This window comes from Mustelus asterias, chromosome 2, assembly GCF_964213995.1.
Source record: "Mustelus asterias chromosome 2, sMusAst1.hap1.1, whole genome shotgun sequence".
Taxonomy (NCBI): Eukaryota; Metazoa; Chordata; class Chondrichthyes; order Carcharhiniformes; family Triakidae; genus Mustelus; species Mustelus asterias.
Genome location: NC_135802.1, coordinates 5236584 through 5253169, shown reverse-complemented (window position 1 = coordinate 5253169; position 16586 = coordinate 5236584). Strand labels below are relative to the sequence as shown.

Genomic DNA, 16586 nt, shown 5'->3' with positions numbered 1-16586 from the left:
CCATCTTTGAGGTTTGGATCCTAATTTGGTGGAAATCCTGTTCATTAATCATCCCTGCCCCACACTGGCTTTCCAGCTGTGCATCAGTTTTAAATGTCTCATCTCTCTACAAGAATCTCTCCCCCTTTGTCTCTGTTATCCCCCTACCACTCCCTGAGAACAGAATTCTTCATGCTCTTATGTTACACCATTGATGGCTGTGCCTCCAGCAGCCTGCACTCTAAGTTCTGGAATTTCTATATCTCTTTCCTCTATCTCTCTCCTCCTGCATGACACTCTTTGACCAAGCTTCGAGTCGCCTGTCTTAATATCTCTCTACGTGGTTCATTATCAATATCTTACTCCTGTGGTTTAAGGAACATGACTGTTCTTTTTTCAGAAAGCATAAAGTAGTCTGGAACCAAGCAGCACCAGTACTTAGTGGACAGGAAGCATAATCTTACCTCTCATTCACATTTCTCTCCTTATCTCCCTAAATGGTTGACAACTTGTCACATTGGGGTTAGGGTTAAATCATTTGCTATGAGCCTACACTTGAGCATTACCTTGAGCTTTCAACTATGAGGAGCTGGGAGAGAGCAGGAAGTCGAGCACAACTATCACCTCATTCATCCCTGAATAACCTCTTGTGCGCTACCTTCCCCATTCGCTCTGTCATTGGCAGCTTTCTCTTCCGCTCTGCGTTATACGCTTGGAAATTCTTTCCAGCTTCAAATTAGCAAAAGCCTTGATTAAACTTTCATTCATTCCCCCCATATCTCCGATTTTCAAATTCTCATCCATGTTTTCAAATCCCGTGGCCTCAGTCCCTCGCCATCTCTGTAATCTCCACCAGCCCCACAACCCAGTGAGACCTTTGCTTCCATCCTGCCCTTTAAACATATCCCCGATTCCCCTGGAACCACCACCATGGTTAGCTTCAGCTGTCCAACTCCTCTGGAATTACCCCTCCTAAACCTCACAGAATCTTCACAGTGCAGAACGAGGCCGTTCTGCCCATTGAGTCTGCACTGGTTCTCTGAAAGAGTATTTTACTTTCTCCCACCCCTCTGCCTGATCCCCATAACCTTGCACATTCTGTCTTTTCAGATAGCAATCCCATTCCTTTCCCAATACCTCAATCAAACCTGCCTCCTCCACCCTCTCAGGAAGTTTGTTCCAGACTCCACCACCCTCTGGGTGAAAATATTTTCCTCACATCACTTCTACTCCTTTTACCCATTCCATTATTTTGAACCCATGCCCTCTAGTTAGAATTATAGAATCCCTATAATCAGGAGGCCATTCAGCCCATCGAGTCAGCACCGACCACAATTCCATCCAGGCTCTATCCCCCATACCCCATGAATTTACCTTAGCTAGTCCCCCTGACACGAAGGGACAATTTAGCATTGCCAATCCACCTAACCTGCACATCTCTGGACTGTAGGAGGAAACTGGAGCACCCAAAGGAAACCCATGCAGACACAGAAAGAATGTGCAAACTCTACACAGACAGTGACCCAGGCCGGGAATCAAACCCAGATCCTTAGCGCTCTGAGGCAGCAATGCTAACCACTGTGCCACCCAGTTCTTGATGATCACTTGAGAGGGAACAGTTTCTCATTATTTACCCTGTCAATACTCTGTGATCTTAAATGCCCCTATCAAGTCTCCTCTCAGTCTTTTTTTTCTCCAAGGAAAACAGATCCAACCACTCCAATCTATCTTCATAGCTGCAGTTGTTGATCCCTGGAATTGTCCTTGTGAATCTCCTCTGTACTCTCTCCAATGCCTTCACATCCTTTCTCAAGCACAGTTCCCAGAACTGGACACAGTGCAAGATCAGGGCTTACTAGTGTCGTGTACAAAAGCAGGGATGTACTGCTGAGGCTTTATATTGCTCTGGTCAGACCACATTTGGAATATTGTGAGCAATTTTGGGCCCCCTATCTAAGGAAGGATGTGCTGGCCTTCGAGGCGGTCCAGAGGAGGTCCATGATAATGATCCTGGGAATGAAAAGCTTGATGTACGAGGAGCATTTGAGGACTCGGAGTCTGTACTAATGGAGTTTAGAAGGATGAGGGAGGGGATCTCATTGAAACTTACAGAATACTGAAAGGCCTGGATAGAGCGGACCTGGGAAAGATGGTTCCATTTGTAGGAGAGACTAGGATCTGAGCGTACAGCCTCAGAGTAAACCTTTAGAACTGAGATGAGGAGGAATTTGTTAAGGCAGAGGGTGGTGAATCTGTGGAATTCATTGCCACAGAAGACTGTAGAGGCCAGGTCATTGAGCGTATTTAGAATATAGAACAGTAGAGGCCCTTCGGCCCACGATGTTGTGCCGAGCTTTGTCCGAAACCAAGATCAGGCGATCCCACTCCCTATCATTCTAGTGTGCTCCATGTGCCTATCCAATAACCACTTGAAAGTTCCTAAAGTGTCCAACTCCACTATCACAGCAGACAGTCCATTCTACACCCCAACCACTCTCTGAGTAAAGAACCTACCTCGGACATCCCTCCTATATCTCCCACCATGAACCTTATAGTTATGCCCCCTAGTAACAGCTACATCCACCCGAGGAAATAGTCTCTGAACGTCCACTCTATCTATCCCCTCATCATCTTATAAACCTCTATTAAGTCACCTCTCAACCTCCTTCACTCTAAAGAGAAAAGCCCTAGCTCCCTCAACCTTTCCTCATAAGACCTACCCTCCAAACCAGGCAGCATCCTGGTAAATCTCCTTTGCACTCTTTCCAGTGCTTCCACATCCTTCTTATAGTGAGGTGACCAGAACTGCACACAATATTCCAAATGTGGTCTCACCAAGGTCCTGTACAGTTGCAGCATAACCCCACGGCTCTTAAACTCAAACCCCCTGTTAATAAACGCTCACACACCATAGGCCTTCTTCACTGCTCTATCCACTTGAGTGGCAACCTTCAGAGATCTGTGGATATGAACCCCAAGATCTCTCTGTTCCTCCACATTCCTCAGAGCCCTATCTTTGACCCTGTAATCCGCATTCACATTTGTCCTACCAAAATGAATCACCTCGCACTTATCAGGGTTAAACTCCATCTGCCATTTTTTGGCCCAGCTCTGCATCCTATCAATGTCTCTTTGCAGCCTACAACAGCCCTCCACCTCATCCACTACTCCACCAATCTTGGTATCAGCCGCAAATTTACTAATCCACCCTTCAGCCCCCTCATCCAAGTCATTTATAAAAATCACAAATAGCAGAAGACCCAGCACTGATCCTTGTGGTACACCGCTGGTAACTGGTCTCCAGTCTGAAAATGTTCCATCCACCACCACCCTCTGTCTTCGATCAGATAGCCAGTTACTTATCCAATCGGCCAAATTTCCCTCTATCCCACATCTCCTTACTTTCTTCATGAGCCGACCATGGGGGACCTTATCAAACGCCTTACTAAAATCCATGTATATGACATCAACTGCTCTACCTTCATCTACACACTTAGTTACCTCCTCAAAGAATTTAATCAAATTTGTGAGGCAAGACTTACCCTTCACAAATCCGTGTTGACTATCCCGGATTAAGCTGCATCTTTCTAAATGGTCGTAAATCCTATCCCTCAGGATCTTTTCCATTAACTTACCGACCACCGAAGTAAGACTAACCGGTCTATAATTACCAGGGTCATTCCTATCTCCTTTCTTGAACAGAGGAACAACATTCGCCACTTTCCAGTCCTCTGGCACCATCCCCGTGGACAGTGAGGACCCAAAGATCAAAGCCAAAGGCTCTGCAATCTCATCCCTTGCCTCCCAAAGAATCCTAGGATATATCTCATCTGGCCAAGGGGACTTATAGACTTTCAGGTTTTTCAAAATTGCTAATACATCTTCTCTCAGAACATCTACCTCCTCCAGCCTATCAGCCTGTATCACACTCTCATCCTCAAAAACATGGCCCCTCTCCTTGGTGAACACTGAAGAAAGTATTCATTCATTCATTTAGGGCGGCACGGTAGCGCAGTGGTTAGCACTGCTGCTTCACAGCTCCAGGGTCCCGGGTTCGATTCCCGGCTTGGGTCACTGTCTGTGTGGAGTTTGCACATTCTCCTCGTGTTTGCGTGGGTTTCCTCCGGGTGCTCCGGTTTCCTCCTACAGTCCAAAGATGTGCGGGTTAGGTTGATTGGCCAGGTTAAAAATTGCCCCTTAGAATCCTAAAATGCGTAGGTTAGAGGGATTAGCGGGTAAATATGTGGGGGTAGGGCCTGGGTGGGATTGTGGTCGGTGCAGACTCGATGGGCCGAATGGCCTCCTTCTGCACTGGAGGGATTCTATGATTCATTCATCGCCTCTCCTATCTCTTCTGACTCCATGCACAAGTTCCCACTACTGTCCTTGACCGGCCCTAATCTCATCCTGGTCATTCTTTTATTTCTCACATAAGAGTAAAAAGCCTTGGGGTTTTCCTTGATACGACCCGCCAAGGACTTCTCATGCCCCCTCCTAAGCCCTTTTTTCAGCTCATTCCTTGCTAACTTGTAACCCTCAATCGACCCAACTGAACCTTGTTTTCTCATCCTTACATACGCTTACGTATTTAAGACAGAGACAGATAGGTTCTTGATTGGTGAGCGAATCAATGGTTATGGAGAAAAGGCAGGGGAATGGAGCTGAGAAACTTATCAGCCATGTTCGAGTGGCGAAGCAGACTGCTCCTTACACTAAAACTATGCCCCCTCGTAATTGACCCCTCAACTAAGGGGAACAGCTGCTCCCCACTCACCCAGTCATGTAACTAAACCATTGCAAGAGCTGTCATTGCATTCCCATAGCTCAAAATCATCACCGGCTGAATGATAATCAACAATTCTGCTCCTATATCTTATGGTCTTATTCAACAGGACCTCCTTACTCTTGTACTCAGTGTCCTGCATTCAAGTCATGAATGTAGCCCAATCTATCACGCAAACCAGCCTCCCATCCATTGACTCTGTCTACCCTTCGTGCTGCCTCAACAAAGCAGCCAGCATAATTAAGGACCCCATGCACCCTGGACATTTCCTCTTTCACCTTCTTCCGTCAGGAAAAATATACAAAAGTCTGAGGTCACGTACCATCCGACTCAAGAACAGCTTCTTCCCTGCTGCTGTCAGACTTTTGAATGGACTTAGCTTGCATTAAGTTGATCTTTCTCTACGCCCTAGCTATGACTGCAACACTACTTGAATCCCAGGGGGACCAATATCCTGGCGGGGAGGTTTGCTAAGGCTACTGGGGAGAGTTTAAACTAGAATGGTTGGGGGGTGGGAATCAAATTGAAGTGACTGGGAGAGAGGAGGTTAGCTCACAAATAGAGAAAGTTTGTCGACAGTGTGAGAGGGAGGATAGGCAGGTGATAGAGAAGGGGAGCGCTCAGACCGAAGGTTTGAGATGTATCTATTTTAACGCAAGGAGTGTTGTGAACAAAGTGGATGAGCTTAGAGCGTGGATCACTACTTGGAAATATGATGTGGTGGCCATTACAGAGACTTGGATGACTCAGGGACAGGACTGGTTACTTCAAGTGCCGGGTTTCAGATGTTTCATAAGGGACAGGGAGGGAGGCAAAAGAGGTGGGGGAGTGGCACTGTTGATCAGAGATAGTGTCACGGCTGCAGAAAAGATGGACACCATGGAGGGATTGTCTACGGAGTCTCTGTGGGTGGAGGTTAGGAACAGGAAGGGGTCAATAACTTTACTGGGTGTTTTCTATAGGCCGCCCAATAGTAACAGGGATGTTGAGGAGCAGATAGGGAAACAGATCCTGGAAAGGTGTAATTATGATGTGGAGATGCCGGCGTTGGACTGGGGTAAACACAGTAAGAGTTTTAACAAACACCAGGTTAAAGTCCAACAGGTTTATTTGGTAGCAAATGCCATTAGCTTTTGGAGCGATGCTCCTTCGTCAGATAGAGTGGAAATCTGCTCTCAAACAGGGCACAGAGAGACAAAATCAAGTTACAGAATACTGATTAGAATGCGAATCTCTACAGCCAACCAGGTCTTAAAAATACAGACTCATTTAAGGTATAATTCTTTAAGGTGTAATTATAACAGAGTTGTTGTGATGGGAGATTTTAATTTCCCAAATATTGATTGGAATCTCCCTAGAGTAAGGGGTGTAGATGGGGAGGAGTTTGTTAGGTGTGTTCAAGAGGGTTTCTTGACACAGTATGTAGATAAGCCTACAAGAGGAGAGGCTGTACTTGATTTGGTATTGGGAAATGAACCTGGGCAGGTGTCAGATCTCTCAGTGGGAGAGCATTTTGGAGATAGTGATCATAATTCTATTTCCTTTACAATAGCATTGGAGAGAGATAGGATCAGACAAGTTAGAAAAGTGTTTAATTGGAGTAAGGGGAATTATGAGGCTATCAGGCAGGAAATTGGAGGCTTAAATTGGAAAGAGGTTTTCTCAGGGAAAAGTACGGAAGAAATGTGGCGAATCTTCAGGGAATATGTGTCTGGAGTTCTGCATAGCAATGTTCCAATGAGACAGGGAAGTTATGGTAGGTTACAGGAACTGCGGTATACAAAGGCTGTAATGAATCTAGTCAAGAAGAAAAGAAAAGCTTACAAAAGGTTCAGGGAGCTGGGTAATGTTAGAGATCTTGAAGAGTATACGGCTAATAGGAAGGATCTTAAGAAGGAAATTAGGAGAGCCAGAAGGGGTCATGAGAAGGCCTTGGCAGGCAGGATTAAGGAAAACCCCAAGGCATTCTACAAGTATGTGAAGAGCAAGAGGATAAGACGTGAAAGAATAGGACCTATCAAGTGTGACGGTGGGAAAGTTTGTATGGAACCGGAAGAAATAGCAGAGGTACTTAATGAATACTTTACTTCAGTATTCACTATGGAAAAGGATCTTGGTGGTTGTAGTGCAGACTTGCAGTGGACTGAAAAGCTTGAGCATGTAGATATTAAGAAAGAGGATGTGTTGGAGCTTTTGAAAAGCATCAAGTTAGATAAGTCGCCGGGACCGGATGAGATGTACCCCAGGCTACTGTGGGAGGTGAGGGAGGAGATTGCTGAGCCTCTGGCGACGATCTTTGCATCATCAATGGAGACGGGAGAGGTTCCGGAGGATTGGAGGATTGCGGATGTTGTTCCTTTATTCAAGAAAGGGAGTAGAGATAGCCTTGGAGATTATAGACCAGTGAGTCTAACCTCAGTGGTTGGTAAGTTGATGGAGAAGATCCTGAGAGGCAGGATTTATGAACATTTGGAGAGGTATAATATGATTAAGAATAGTCAGCATGGCTTTGTCAAAGGCAGATCATGCCTTACGAGCCTGATTGAATTTTTTGAGGATGTGACTAAACACATTGATGAAGGAAGGGTAGTAGATGTAGTATATATGGACTTCAGCAAGGCATTTGATAAGGTGCCCCATGCAAGGCTTATTGAGAAAGTGAGGGGGCATGGGATCCAAGGGGACATTGCTTTGTGGCTTGCCCACAGAAGGCAAAGAGTGGTTATAGATGGGTCATATTCTGCATGGAGGTCGGTCACCAGTGGAGTGCCCCAGGGATCTGTTCTGGGACCCTTACTCTTTGTGATTTTTATAAATGACCTGGATGAGGAAGTGGAGGGATGGGTTGGTAAGTTTGCTGATGACACAAAGGTTGGAGGTGTTGTGGATAGTGTGGAGGGATGTCAGAAGTCACAGCGAGACATTGACAGGATGCAAGACTGGGCAGAGAAGTGGCAGATGGAGTCCAACCCAGATAAGTGCAAGGTGGTTCATTTTGACAGGTCAAATAGGATGGTGGAATATAATATTAATGGTAGGACTCTTGGCAGAGTGGAAAATCAGAAGGATCTTGGGGTCCGAGTTCATAGGACGCTCAAAGCAGCTGTGCAGGTTGAGGCTGTGGTTAAGAAGGCGTATGGTGTACCGGCCTTCATCAATCGAGGAATTGGGTTTAGGAGTCATATAGTTGCAGCTATACAAGACCCTGGTCAGACCCCACTTGGAGGACTGTGCTCAGTTCTGGTCGCCTCATTACAGGAAGGATGTGGAAGCCATAGAAAGGGTGCAGAGGAGATTTACAAGGATGTTGCCTGGGTTGGGGAGCATGCCTTATGAGGATAGGTTGAGTGAGCTCAGCCTTTTCTCCTTGGAGAGACGAAGGATGAGGGGTGTCCTGATAGAGGTGTATAAGATGTTGAGAGGTATTGATCGAGTGGACAGTCAGATGCTTTTTCTCAGGGCTGAAATGGTTGCCACAAGAGGACACAGGTTTAAGGTGCTGGGGAGTAGGTACAGTGGAAATGTCAGGAGTAAGTTTTTTACTCAGAGGGTGGTGGGTGCGTGGAATGGGCTGCCAGCAACGGTGGTGGAGGCAGATTCGATAGGGTCTTTTAAGAGACTTTTAGATAAGTACATGGAACTTAATAAGATAGAGGGTTATAGGTAAAACTAGTAATCGCTAAGGTAGGGACATATTCGATACAACTTTGTGGGCTGAAGGGCCTGTATTGTGCTGTAGTTTTTCTATGGTTCTATGTTTCTACTACATTCTGCACTCTCTCGTTTCCTTCTCTATGAACGGTATGTTTTGTCTGTATAGCGCGCAAGAAACAATACTTTTCACTGTCTGTTAATACATGTGACAATAATAAATCAAATCCTATTAATTAAGAATCGGGCACTATATGCTTTATTCACTGCACTCTCAACATGCCCTGCCACTTTCAATGACTTATGTACATAAACACCAAGATCCCTTTGTCTATGTACCTCCTTCAGAGTTTCTCTCTCTCACTCTCAGCCTACATTCACTCCAGTATTTCATGGTTGTGCGCTGTTTTACTGCACCGTGACGGCCTCTCTAGGTAGCTGCAAAGACACACAGCTTAGTGCAAACAAGACGGTCTCCAATTCTCCTTTAAACACTCCTTCTACCTCTTTTGACTCAACTTCTATCCTCATATCTCTTTATGTGGTTGAGTGTCAAACTGCTTGTTAATGTTCAGTGAAGCCCCTCAGGATGTTTAATATATCAAAGCAGCGTTATAAACGGAAGTGGCTGTTGTAGGGATCCATTTTCCCTTTGGTTATGTTTCCTTCCAGCAACAAGACAAAGCTGTCCCCAGCTCGGGATCCTACGATCAGGCAAATTTTCAAAACCACAGTCAAAACTTTACAATTGTAAAGTCAGCCTGGAATAGCAGTTGAACTTTGGGATCTTCAGTTCTATGTCATAAAGTCATAGAATTGCACAGCACAGAAAATGCCCTTCAGCCCATGAGTCTGCACCAACGATATCTACCACTAAAGTCACGCTGATCCCATTTCCCAGCACTTCTCCCATATCCTTGAATATTTTGATGTTTCAAGTGGTCATCAAATATTTTTTTAAAGGTTGTAAGGTTTCCGGTCTCCACTACATTCCCAGGCAGCGCATTCCTGATTCCCACCGCCCTCTGAATGAAAACATGTATTCTCAAATCCCTTCTGAATCTCCTGTCCCTCACTCTAAAACTATGACCCCTCAACCAAGGGGAACAGCTGCTCCCTGCTCTACATGTAACACCCCTGTAGTTACATGACAGGGGTATATGGACCTAGTTACATGACATGGGTCCATACACCCCTGTCATGTAATTAGACCATTGCAAGAGCTATTATTGCATTCCCATAGCTCAAAATCATCACCGGGTGAATGACAATCAACATTTCTGATCACTTCACTGGAGGCATCTCTCCCAAACGTTTAATTTTGATTTGATCACTTCTCCTGCAGACCATTAGGTGGCAGTGTAATCAAAGTCAGTGCCTGCTCTCCAGGGTAAAGTATCCAATACAGTATCCATTCAAGAACAACAACAACATTTCCATTTCGGTAACACCCTTAACATGCCTGCCGACAATGTCAGCTTTGGCTCACTGGGAGCACAACTGCTTATGGTTCACCCACTGGGTTTGGGTTCAAAAGACAGAAGCTCGCAATCCAGACTGACTGTGAGGGACTGAAGGAAAGCTACACTGTCAGGCGATCAGCGCCGGGGAGGGCGGTTGCGCCCAGGGGTCGGCGCCACCCACCTGGGAGCGGGTTGTCGCCAGGCGAGCGCTGCCCCATCCGGGAGGGGGACGGCACCGGGCGAGCGCCGCCCCGCCCGGGAGGGGGTCAGCGCTGGGCGGGGGTCGGCGCAGGACCCGCCCAGGAGGGGGCCGGCACCAGGCAGGGGGCTCGCCCCACCTGGGGGGCCACCCTGTCCAGGGGAGCGCCGCCCCGCCCGGGGGTCGGCACCGGGCGAGGCTGCACTGACTTGTGTCCTGTCGATGGTGGATAGGCATGATGGGAGTCAAGAGGTGACTCACCATAGGATTCCTTGCCTTTGACCTCCTCTGGTAGCCACGGGGTATTTATATGGCTAGTCCAGTTCAGTTTCTGGTCAATGCTAACCCTCAGGATGTTGATAGTGGAGGATTCAGTGAAGGTAATGCCATTGAATGTCAAGAGGCGATTGTTAGAATCTTGTTGGAGATGGGCGTTGCCTGGCACTTGTGTGGGGCAAATATGTTAAGTTTCACTTGCACCTCTGTCAATTTAGTCTGCTATATTAAATACTCCCAATGCAGTCTGCTCTACATTGAGGAGACTAAACGCAGACTGGGTGACTGCTCTGCGAAGCACCCTCTCCCAGCCCCCAAGCTGAGCCCCAGGCCTTGCTTGCTATTTAAAATAAATAAAGTTCATTTACTAGTGTCACAACTCGGCTTACATTAACACTGCAATGAAGTTACTGTGAAAATCCTCTCAACTCAGCACCTTGCTCTCATGCCCCATGTCCATCCTTGACCTGCTGCAATGCTCCAGTGAAGCCCAATGCAAACTGGAAATACAACACCTCATCTTCCAATTCGGCACATTGCAGCCCTCCGGACTCAACATGGAGTTCAACCACTTCAGACTGTGACCTTTTTTCTCTCCCAAACATTTTGTGTCCTAGTGCAAACCTCCTCTCGGGTATTTTGTTCTTTAGTTTTGCTTTCACTAAATATTGATCTTTATTAACACATTCTGATACCTTACCCAACACCTTCTGCCATTAGTGAATCCTCTGTTTGTGGCAATCTCTCCTAGCTCCAACCAATCACTGATCTCTGCCCAAACTGCTCCACCCTCTCTTATACAATGGCACAGTGGTTAGCACTGCTGCCTCACAGTACCAGGGACACTGCTTTGATTCCTGGTTTGGGTCACTGTCTGTATGGAGTTTGCACGTTCTCCCCGTGTCTGTGTGGGTTTCCTCCGGGTGTTCCAGTTTCCTCCCACGGTCCAAAAGATGTGCTGGTTCGGTGCATTGGCCATGCTAAATTCTCCCTCAGTGTACCTGAACAGGCGCCGGAGTGTGGTGACTAGGGGACTTTCACACTAAGTTTGTTGCAGTGTTAATGTAAGCCTACTTGTGACTAATAAATAAACTTGGAAGCGTTGGATGAACCTGTATCTGGGGTCAGCATTGCAGATGTCAGAGCAGCCGTCTCAAGGTCAACCCACGGAAAGCAACTGGTCTGGATGGGGTACCCGGACGAGCACTCCGATCCTGCATGCATCAACTGGTAGGGTATTCGCAGACATCTTCAACCCCTCTTTACAACAATCGGAGGTCCCTATTTGCTTCAAGAAGATGACCATCATCCTGGTGCCTAAGAAAAGCCAGGCAGTGTGCCTTAATGACTATCGGCCGGTGGCTCTGACATCTATCATTATGAAGTGCTTCGAAAGGTTAGTCATGGCACGAATCAATTCCAGCCTCCCAGACTGCCTGGATCCACTACAATTTGCCTACCGCCGCGACAGGTCCACAGCAGACGCCATCTCCCTGGCCCTGCACTCAACCCTGGAACACCTATATGACAAAGACACCTATGTCAGACTCCTACTTATTGACTATAGCTCAGCCTTCAACACCATTATTCCTACAAAACTCCGTGGCCTGGGCCTCGGCTCCTCCCTCTGCAACTGGATCCTGAACTTCCTAACCCACAGACCACAATCAGCAAGGATAGGCAACAACACCACCTCCATGATCATCCTCAACACTGTTGCCCCACAAGGCTGTGTTCTCAGCCCCCTACTATACTCCTTGTACACCTATGACTGTGTGGCCAAATTCCCTTCCAACTCAATTTTCAAGTTTGCTGACGACACCACCGTAGTGGGTCGGATCTCAAACAATGACGAGACGGAGTACAGGAGTGAGATAGAGAATCTGGTGAACTGGTGCTGCAACAATAATCTCTCCCTCAATGTCAACAAAACGAAGGAGATTGTCATCGGCTTCAGGAAGCGTAGAGGAGAACATGCTCCTTTCTACATCAAAGGGGATGAAGTGGAAAGGGTCAAGAGCTTCAAGTTTTTAGGTATCCAGATCACCAACAACCTGTCCTGGTCCCCATAAGAAAGCCCACCAACATCTCTACTTTCTCAGAGGACTAAGGAAATTTGGCATGTCAACTGTGACTGTTTTACAGATGCACCATAAAAAGCATTCTTTCTGGTTGTATCACAGCTTGGTATGGCTCCTGCTCTACCCAAGACCGCAAGAAACTACAAAAGGTCGTGAATGTAGCTCAGTCCATCACGCAAACCAGCCTCCCATCCATTGACTCTGTCCACACTTCCCGCTGCCTCGGCAAAGCAGCTAGCATAATTAAGGACCCCACGCACCCCGGACATTCTCTCTTCCACCTTCTTCCATCGGGAAAAAGATACAGAAGTCTGAGGTCACGTACCAACCGACTCAAGAACAGCTTCTTCCCTGCTGCCGTTAGACTTTTGAATGGACCTACCTTGCACTAAGTTGATCTTTCTCTGCACCCTAGCTATGACTGTAACACTACATTCTGCACTCACTCGTTGCCTTCTCTATGAACAATATGCTCTGTCTGTATAGCGCACAAGAAACAATACTTTTCACTGTATGCTAATACATGTGACAATAATAAATCAAATGAAAAAACTTAATCCATCACATTTCTCCCTCTCTATAGCTCTGTAGAAGAATGAAATAGACTCGACACAGTAACTCAGTTTCTCTCTCCACAGATACTTCCAGACATGCTGAGTTTTCCCAGCATTTTCTGTTTTTGTTCTCGGAATGCAAGTCTTTTCTGAGAGTAGGGGAGTTATACCTTGTTAAGCACTTGCAGCATCTTCTGCCTTTATTATGGGAAAACAAACACCTTTCATGAACCAAAGGCACAGAGTCATAGAGTTTTACAGCAAAGCAAGAGGCTCTTCAGCCCATCGTGCCTGCGCTGGCTATCAAGCACCTATCTATTTCTAATCCCATTCTCCACCACTTGGTCTGTAGTCTTCAGTGCCAAGCCATTTCAAGTGCTCATCTAAATTCTTCTTCAATGTTGTGAGGGTTCCTGCCTCTACCACCCTTTCAGGTGGCAAGTTCCAGAGTCCCACCACCCTCTGGGTGAAAAGGCTTTCCTCAAAGTCTCTCTAAATCTTCTGTCCCTGGTTATCGACCCCTCTACTAAGGAGGAAAATGTCTTCCTATCTACCTTAGGTATGTCCCTCATACTCTTATTCGATTCAATCAGTTCCCCTCAGTCTCCTCTGCTCTGACCCCAGCCTCTCTTCAGAGCTCAAACTCTCCAGCCCAGGTAACAATAGGAGTAGACATATGATTATAATAAAACACAAATAGAAAACCAATTCAAATGTCATGACACGATAATTGTAAAGGGGAAACGTCAACTGATTACATTCATAGTCAGAAATTGATTAGCCCCAACTCTCACCAAGGCTGGAGACAAAGCAGTCACTTCCCACCTGTCTCCTCAGGAACCGAACTACATTTCCCAGGCGACAGTTCGGCGGGGAGACGCATGCGCTTTTGACTTGGAGCGGAAGAGAGTTGAGGCTCACTCACTGATTGGCTCCTGGTCCAGGCGCACGCGCACAAGGTGGGAAAGCTGTGCTCAAGTGGGGAGGAACTGCTGCGCTGACCCCGCCTCCCGTCACCAGGACAACACAGCGACCTCGCCTCCCGTCACCGTGGAGACCCCGCTCCGAATCACTGAGCCTCGCCCACCCACGCTGCGCTGGGTACAGCCACTAACCCGAGTGAAGGCCCCGCCCGGAATATTGAAGGTTCCGCCCACAGCCCCGCCCCCACCGATAGGGCCCGCCCCACATGCACCGCCCCAATACTAACGGCCCCGCCTCCAGGCTAAGGCCCCGCCCCACATTCCCCCCGCCCCACATTCCCCCCGCCCCACATTCCCCGCCCCAATACTAACGGCCCCGCCCCCAGGCTAAGGCCCCCGCCCCACATGCCCTACCCAATACTAACGGCCCCGCCCCTCGGCTAAGGCCCCGCCCCAAATTCCCCGCCCCAATACTAACGGCCCCGCCCCAAATGCCCCGCCCCCTGGCTAAGGCCCCGCCCCCATGCTAAGGCCCCGCCCCAAATTCCCCGCCCGCAGGCTAAGGCCCCGCCCCCAGGCTAATGCCCCGCCCCAAATTCCCCGCCCCCAGGCTAAGGCCCCGCCCCAAATGCCCCGCCCCCAGGCTAAGGCCCCGCCTCACCCCGCCAACTTCCCGGGCGCGAGCCTATTCCCCTCCTGAGCGACCGGAGCCGTTTGCTCAGCACTGACACCGGGAGCTGAACCCGGGGCCATGAGCGGAGCGGCGGCCGCTCCGGTGCGGCGGCGCGGGCATAGCACCGGCACCGGGTCGGCGGGAGGTGGAAAAGCGTCCCGGGCCATGAGTTACCGAGACCTGAAAAAACTACAGGAGCCGCAAGAGGAACCGACTGAGAGCAACTGGCTGAGGTAAACCCGCCAGAGCCGCGGAAAGCACCGGCTCCGTGTGGGTAAATCATCCCAAACACGGAGCCTGTGTCCCTGTCGGTAAATCACCCCAAACACGGAGCCTGTGTCCCTGTCGGTAAATCACCCCAAACCCTGTCGGTAACTTTAAACTTGGTCCATGTGTAGTTTCAATGATTTGGAAAACTGCATAAATTGAGTTTATTTGTAACCTCACATAATGTGTATTTTATAGCAGCACATGTTCACACGAGCTTGTATGTGCTTATTTACCACAGCAGAGATCTGGTATGTTTATACACTGTAGAGCAGTGTAATAAATTCAAGAGAAAAGCCGAGTATATTACCATTGGCAAGCTCCGATGGAAACTGCTCCCACTCTGACAGGAAGGTGCTGAACCCAGTGAGAGAGGATTAATCTTAGCAAGTTTGATGGAGGATGTGGTAAGAGAGAAATCTGTGAAGGATCCAACTGATGCCACCTGGCAATATCAGTAACTTGGGAGGGACACACCTAGGTTGAGCCAGAACAGTGGTGACCCTGTCCCAGCTATATGATTGTCCAGTGTGGGAGAGTGGGAGCACCCAGTTATTCAAGGATTGGTTTTAGAGAAGAGTGTAAAAGAAGCCCAGGAGGATAGATTTGTGAGAAGTCTCCTAGTGAGGATGGATGATCTTCTGATAAGTGTGTTTCTACACTGGTCTTCATTGCAGCCGTGTAAGGGAGCGGGGGAGACAGGCTGAGCAGAGTAAATCAGTGGACTTGTTTGTGCTGGGAGATCCCATGGCCGTGGGAGTCAATTTCAAGCTTCAGAATGGGAGCATCCTTAAGCTGCAACTCAGCAATGTTTCGCTTGTGGTGATGGGCTCGGCTTGTGCAGAGTGCCAGTGGGCTCCAGTGTTCCCCATTATCATTGTGCAGAGCATACCTGAGTGGGAAAGTTTCCTTCCTTCCCATGTATTGTGCAGGAACTCCTTCTGCTATAAGATCTCTTCACACTCCCTCCAATGTGATCAGTCGGGTTTTTCTTCCACCCAACTTCAAAGTGCTCTTGAGATGCACATCAAGATTCCTGTGAGCTCAGTTTCGGAGCAGAGTTCAAGCTAGGAGTTTTTGTTGAAATGTGAAAAAGCCTGCCTCTCTGCAGCAAGACATAAATGCTGAAAATTCAATACAAAGTAGCTGGACCTTGTAGCTAAATCGCCAAAGAAAATCGAAACAGCAACATTATCTTTTAATCTGAGGAAGGAAGAATTTTCGCCAATGACAAAAATTTGAAGTTTTATAACTTTGTAACTTTGTCCAAAGTGACATAATCAGAACATTGTCCTTTTAGCCCAGAGTCTGCAGTCATCCTCTGGAGTTGAAACAGGTCTTGAATCCATTGTGCCTGAATGTGGGGAGGTGATGGTGGGGTAACAGTGGGACTTCTGCCCCTCACTGCCTCTGGTTGGCAGCTCCAGCTATTTCAAACTCTATTCCTCTTCACGTTAACCACCTACAGATCTCATTATTGGCCACTGCTGGCCCAAGATGATCCAATGGATTTCAGAGTGAGGTAGTGACTTTTAAGAGGCGTCTTGAACGGTAGTGACTTTTAAGGGGCGTCTTGACAAGTACATGAATGAGATGGGATTAGAGGGATATGGTCCCCAGAAGCGTAGGGGGTTTTAGTTAAGTCAGGCAGCATGGTCGGTGCAGGCGTGGAGGGCCGAAGGGCCTGTTCCTGTGCTGTAATTTTCTTTGTTCTTTATAAGTCTAGGGTATTGGGTG

At 47.8% G+C, this 16586-nt stretch overlaps 1 protein-coding gene across 1 annotated transcript in view; it reads left to right on the top strand.

Moving 5' to 3' along the window:
* The first annotated feature begins 14558 nt into the window (after nt 1-14558).
* dgat1a (diacylglycerol O-acyltransferase 1a) overlaps nt 14559-16586 on the top strand; it is a 121241-nt gene continuing 119213 nt past the window's right edge. The window contains exon 1 of the mRNA XM_078230483.1: nt 14559-14815. Within this exon, the coding sequence (XP_078086609.1) occupies nt 14661-14815 (155 nt within the window). The 5' untranslated portion in view covers nt 14559-14660. The remainder of the gene's footprint in view (nt 14816-16586) is intronic.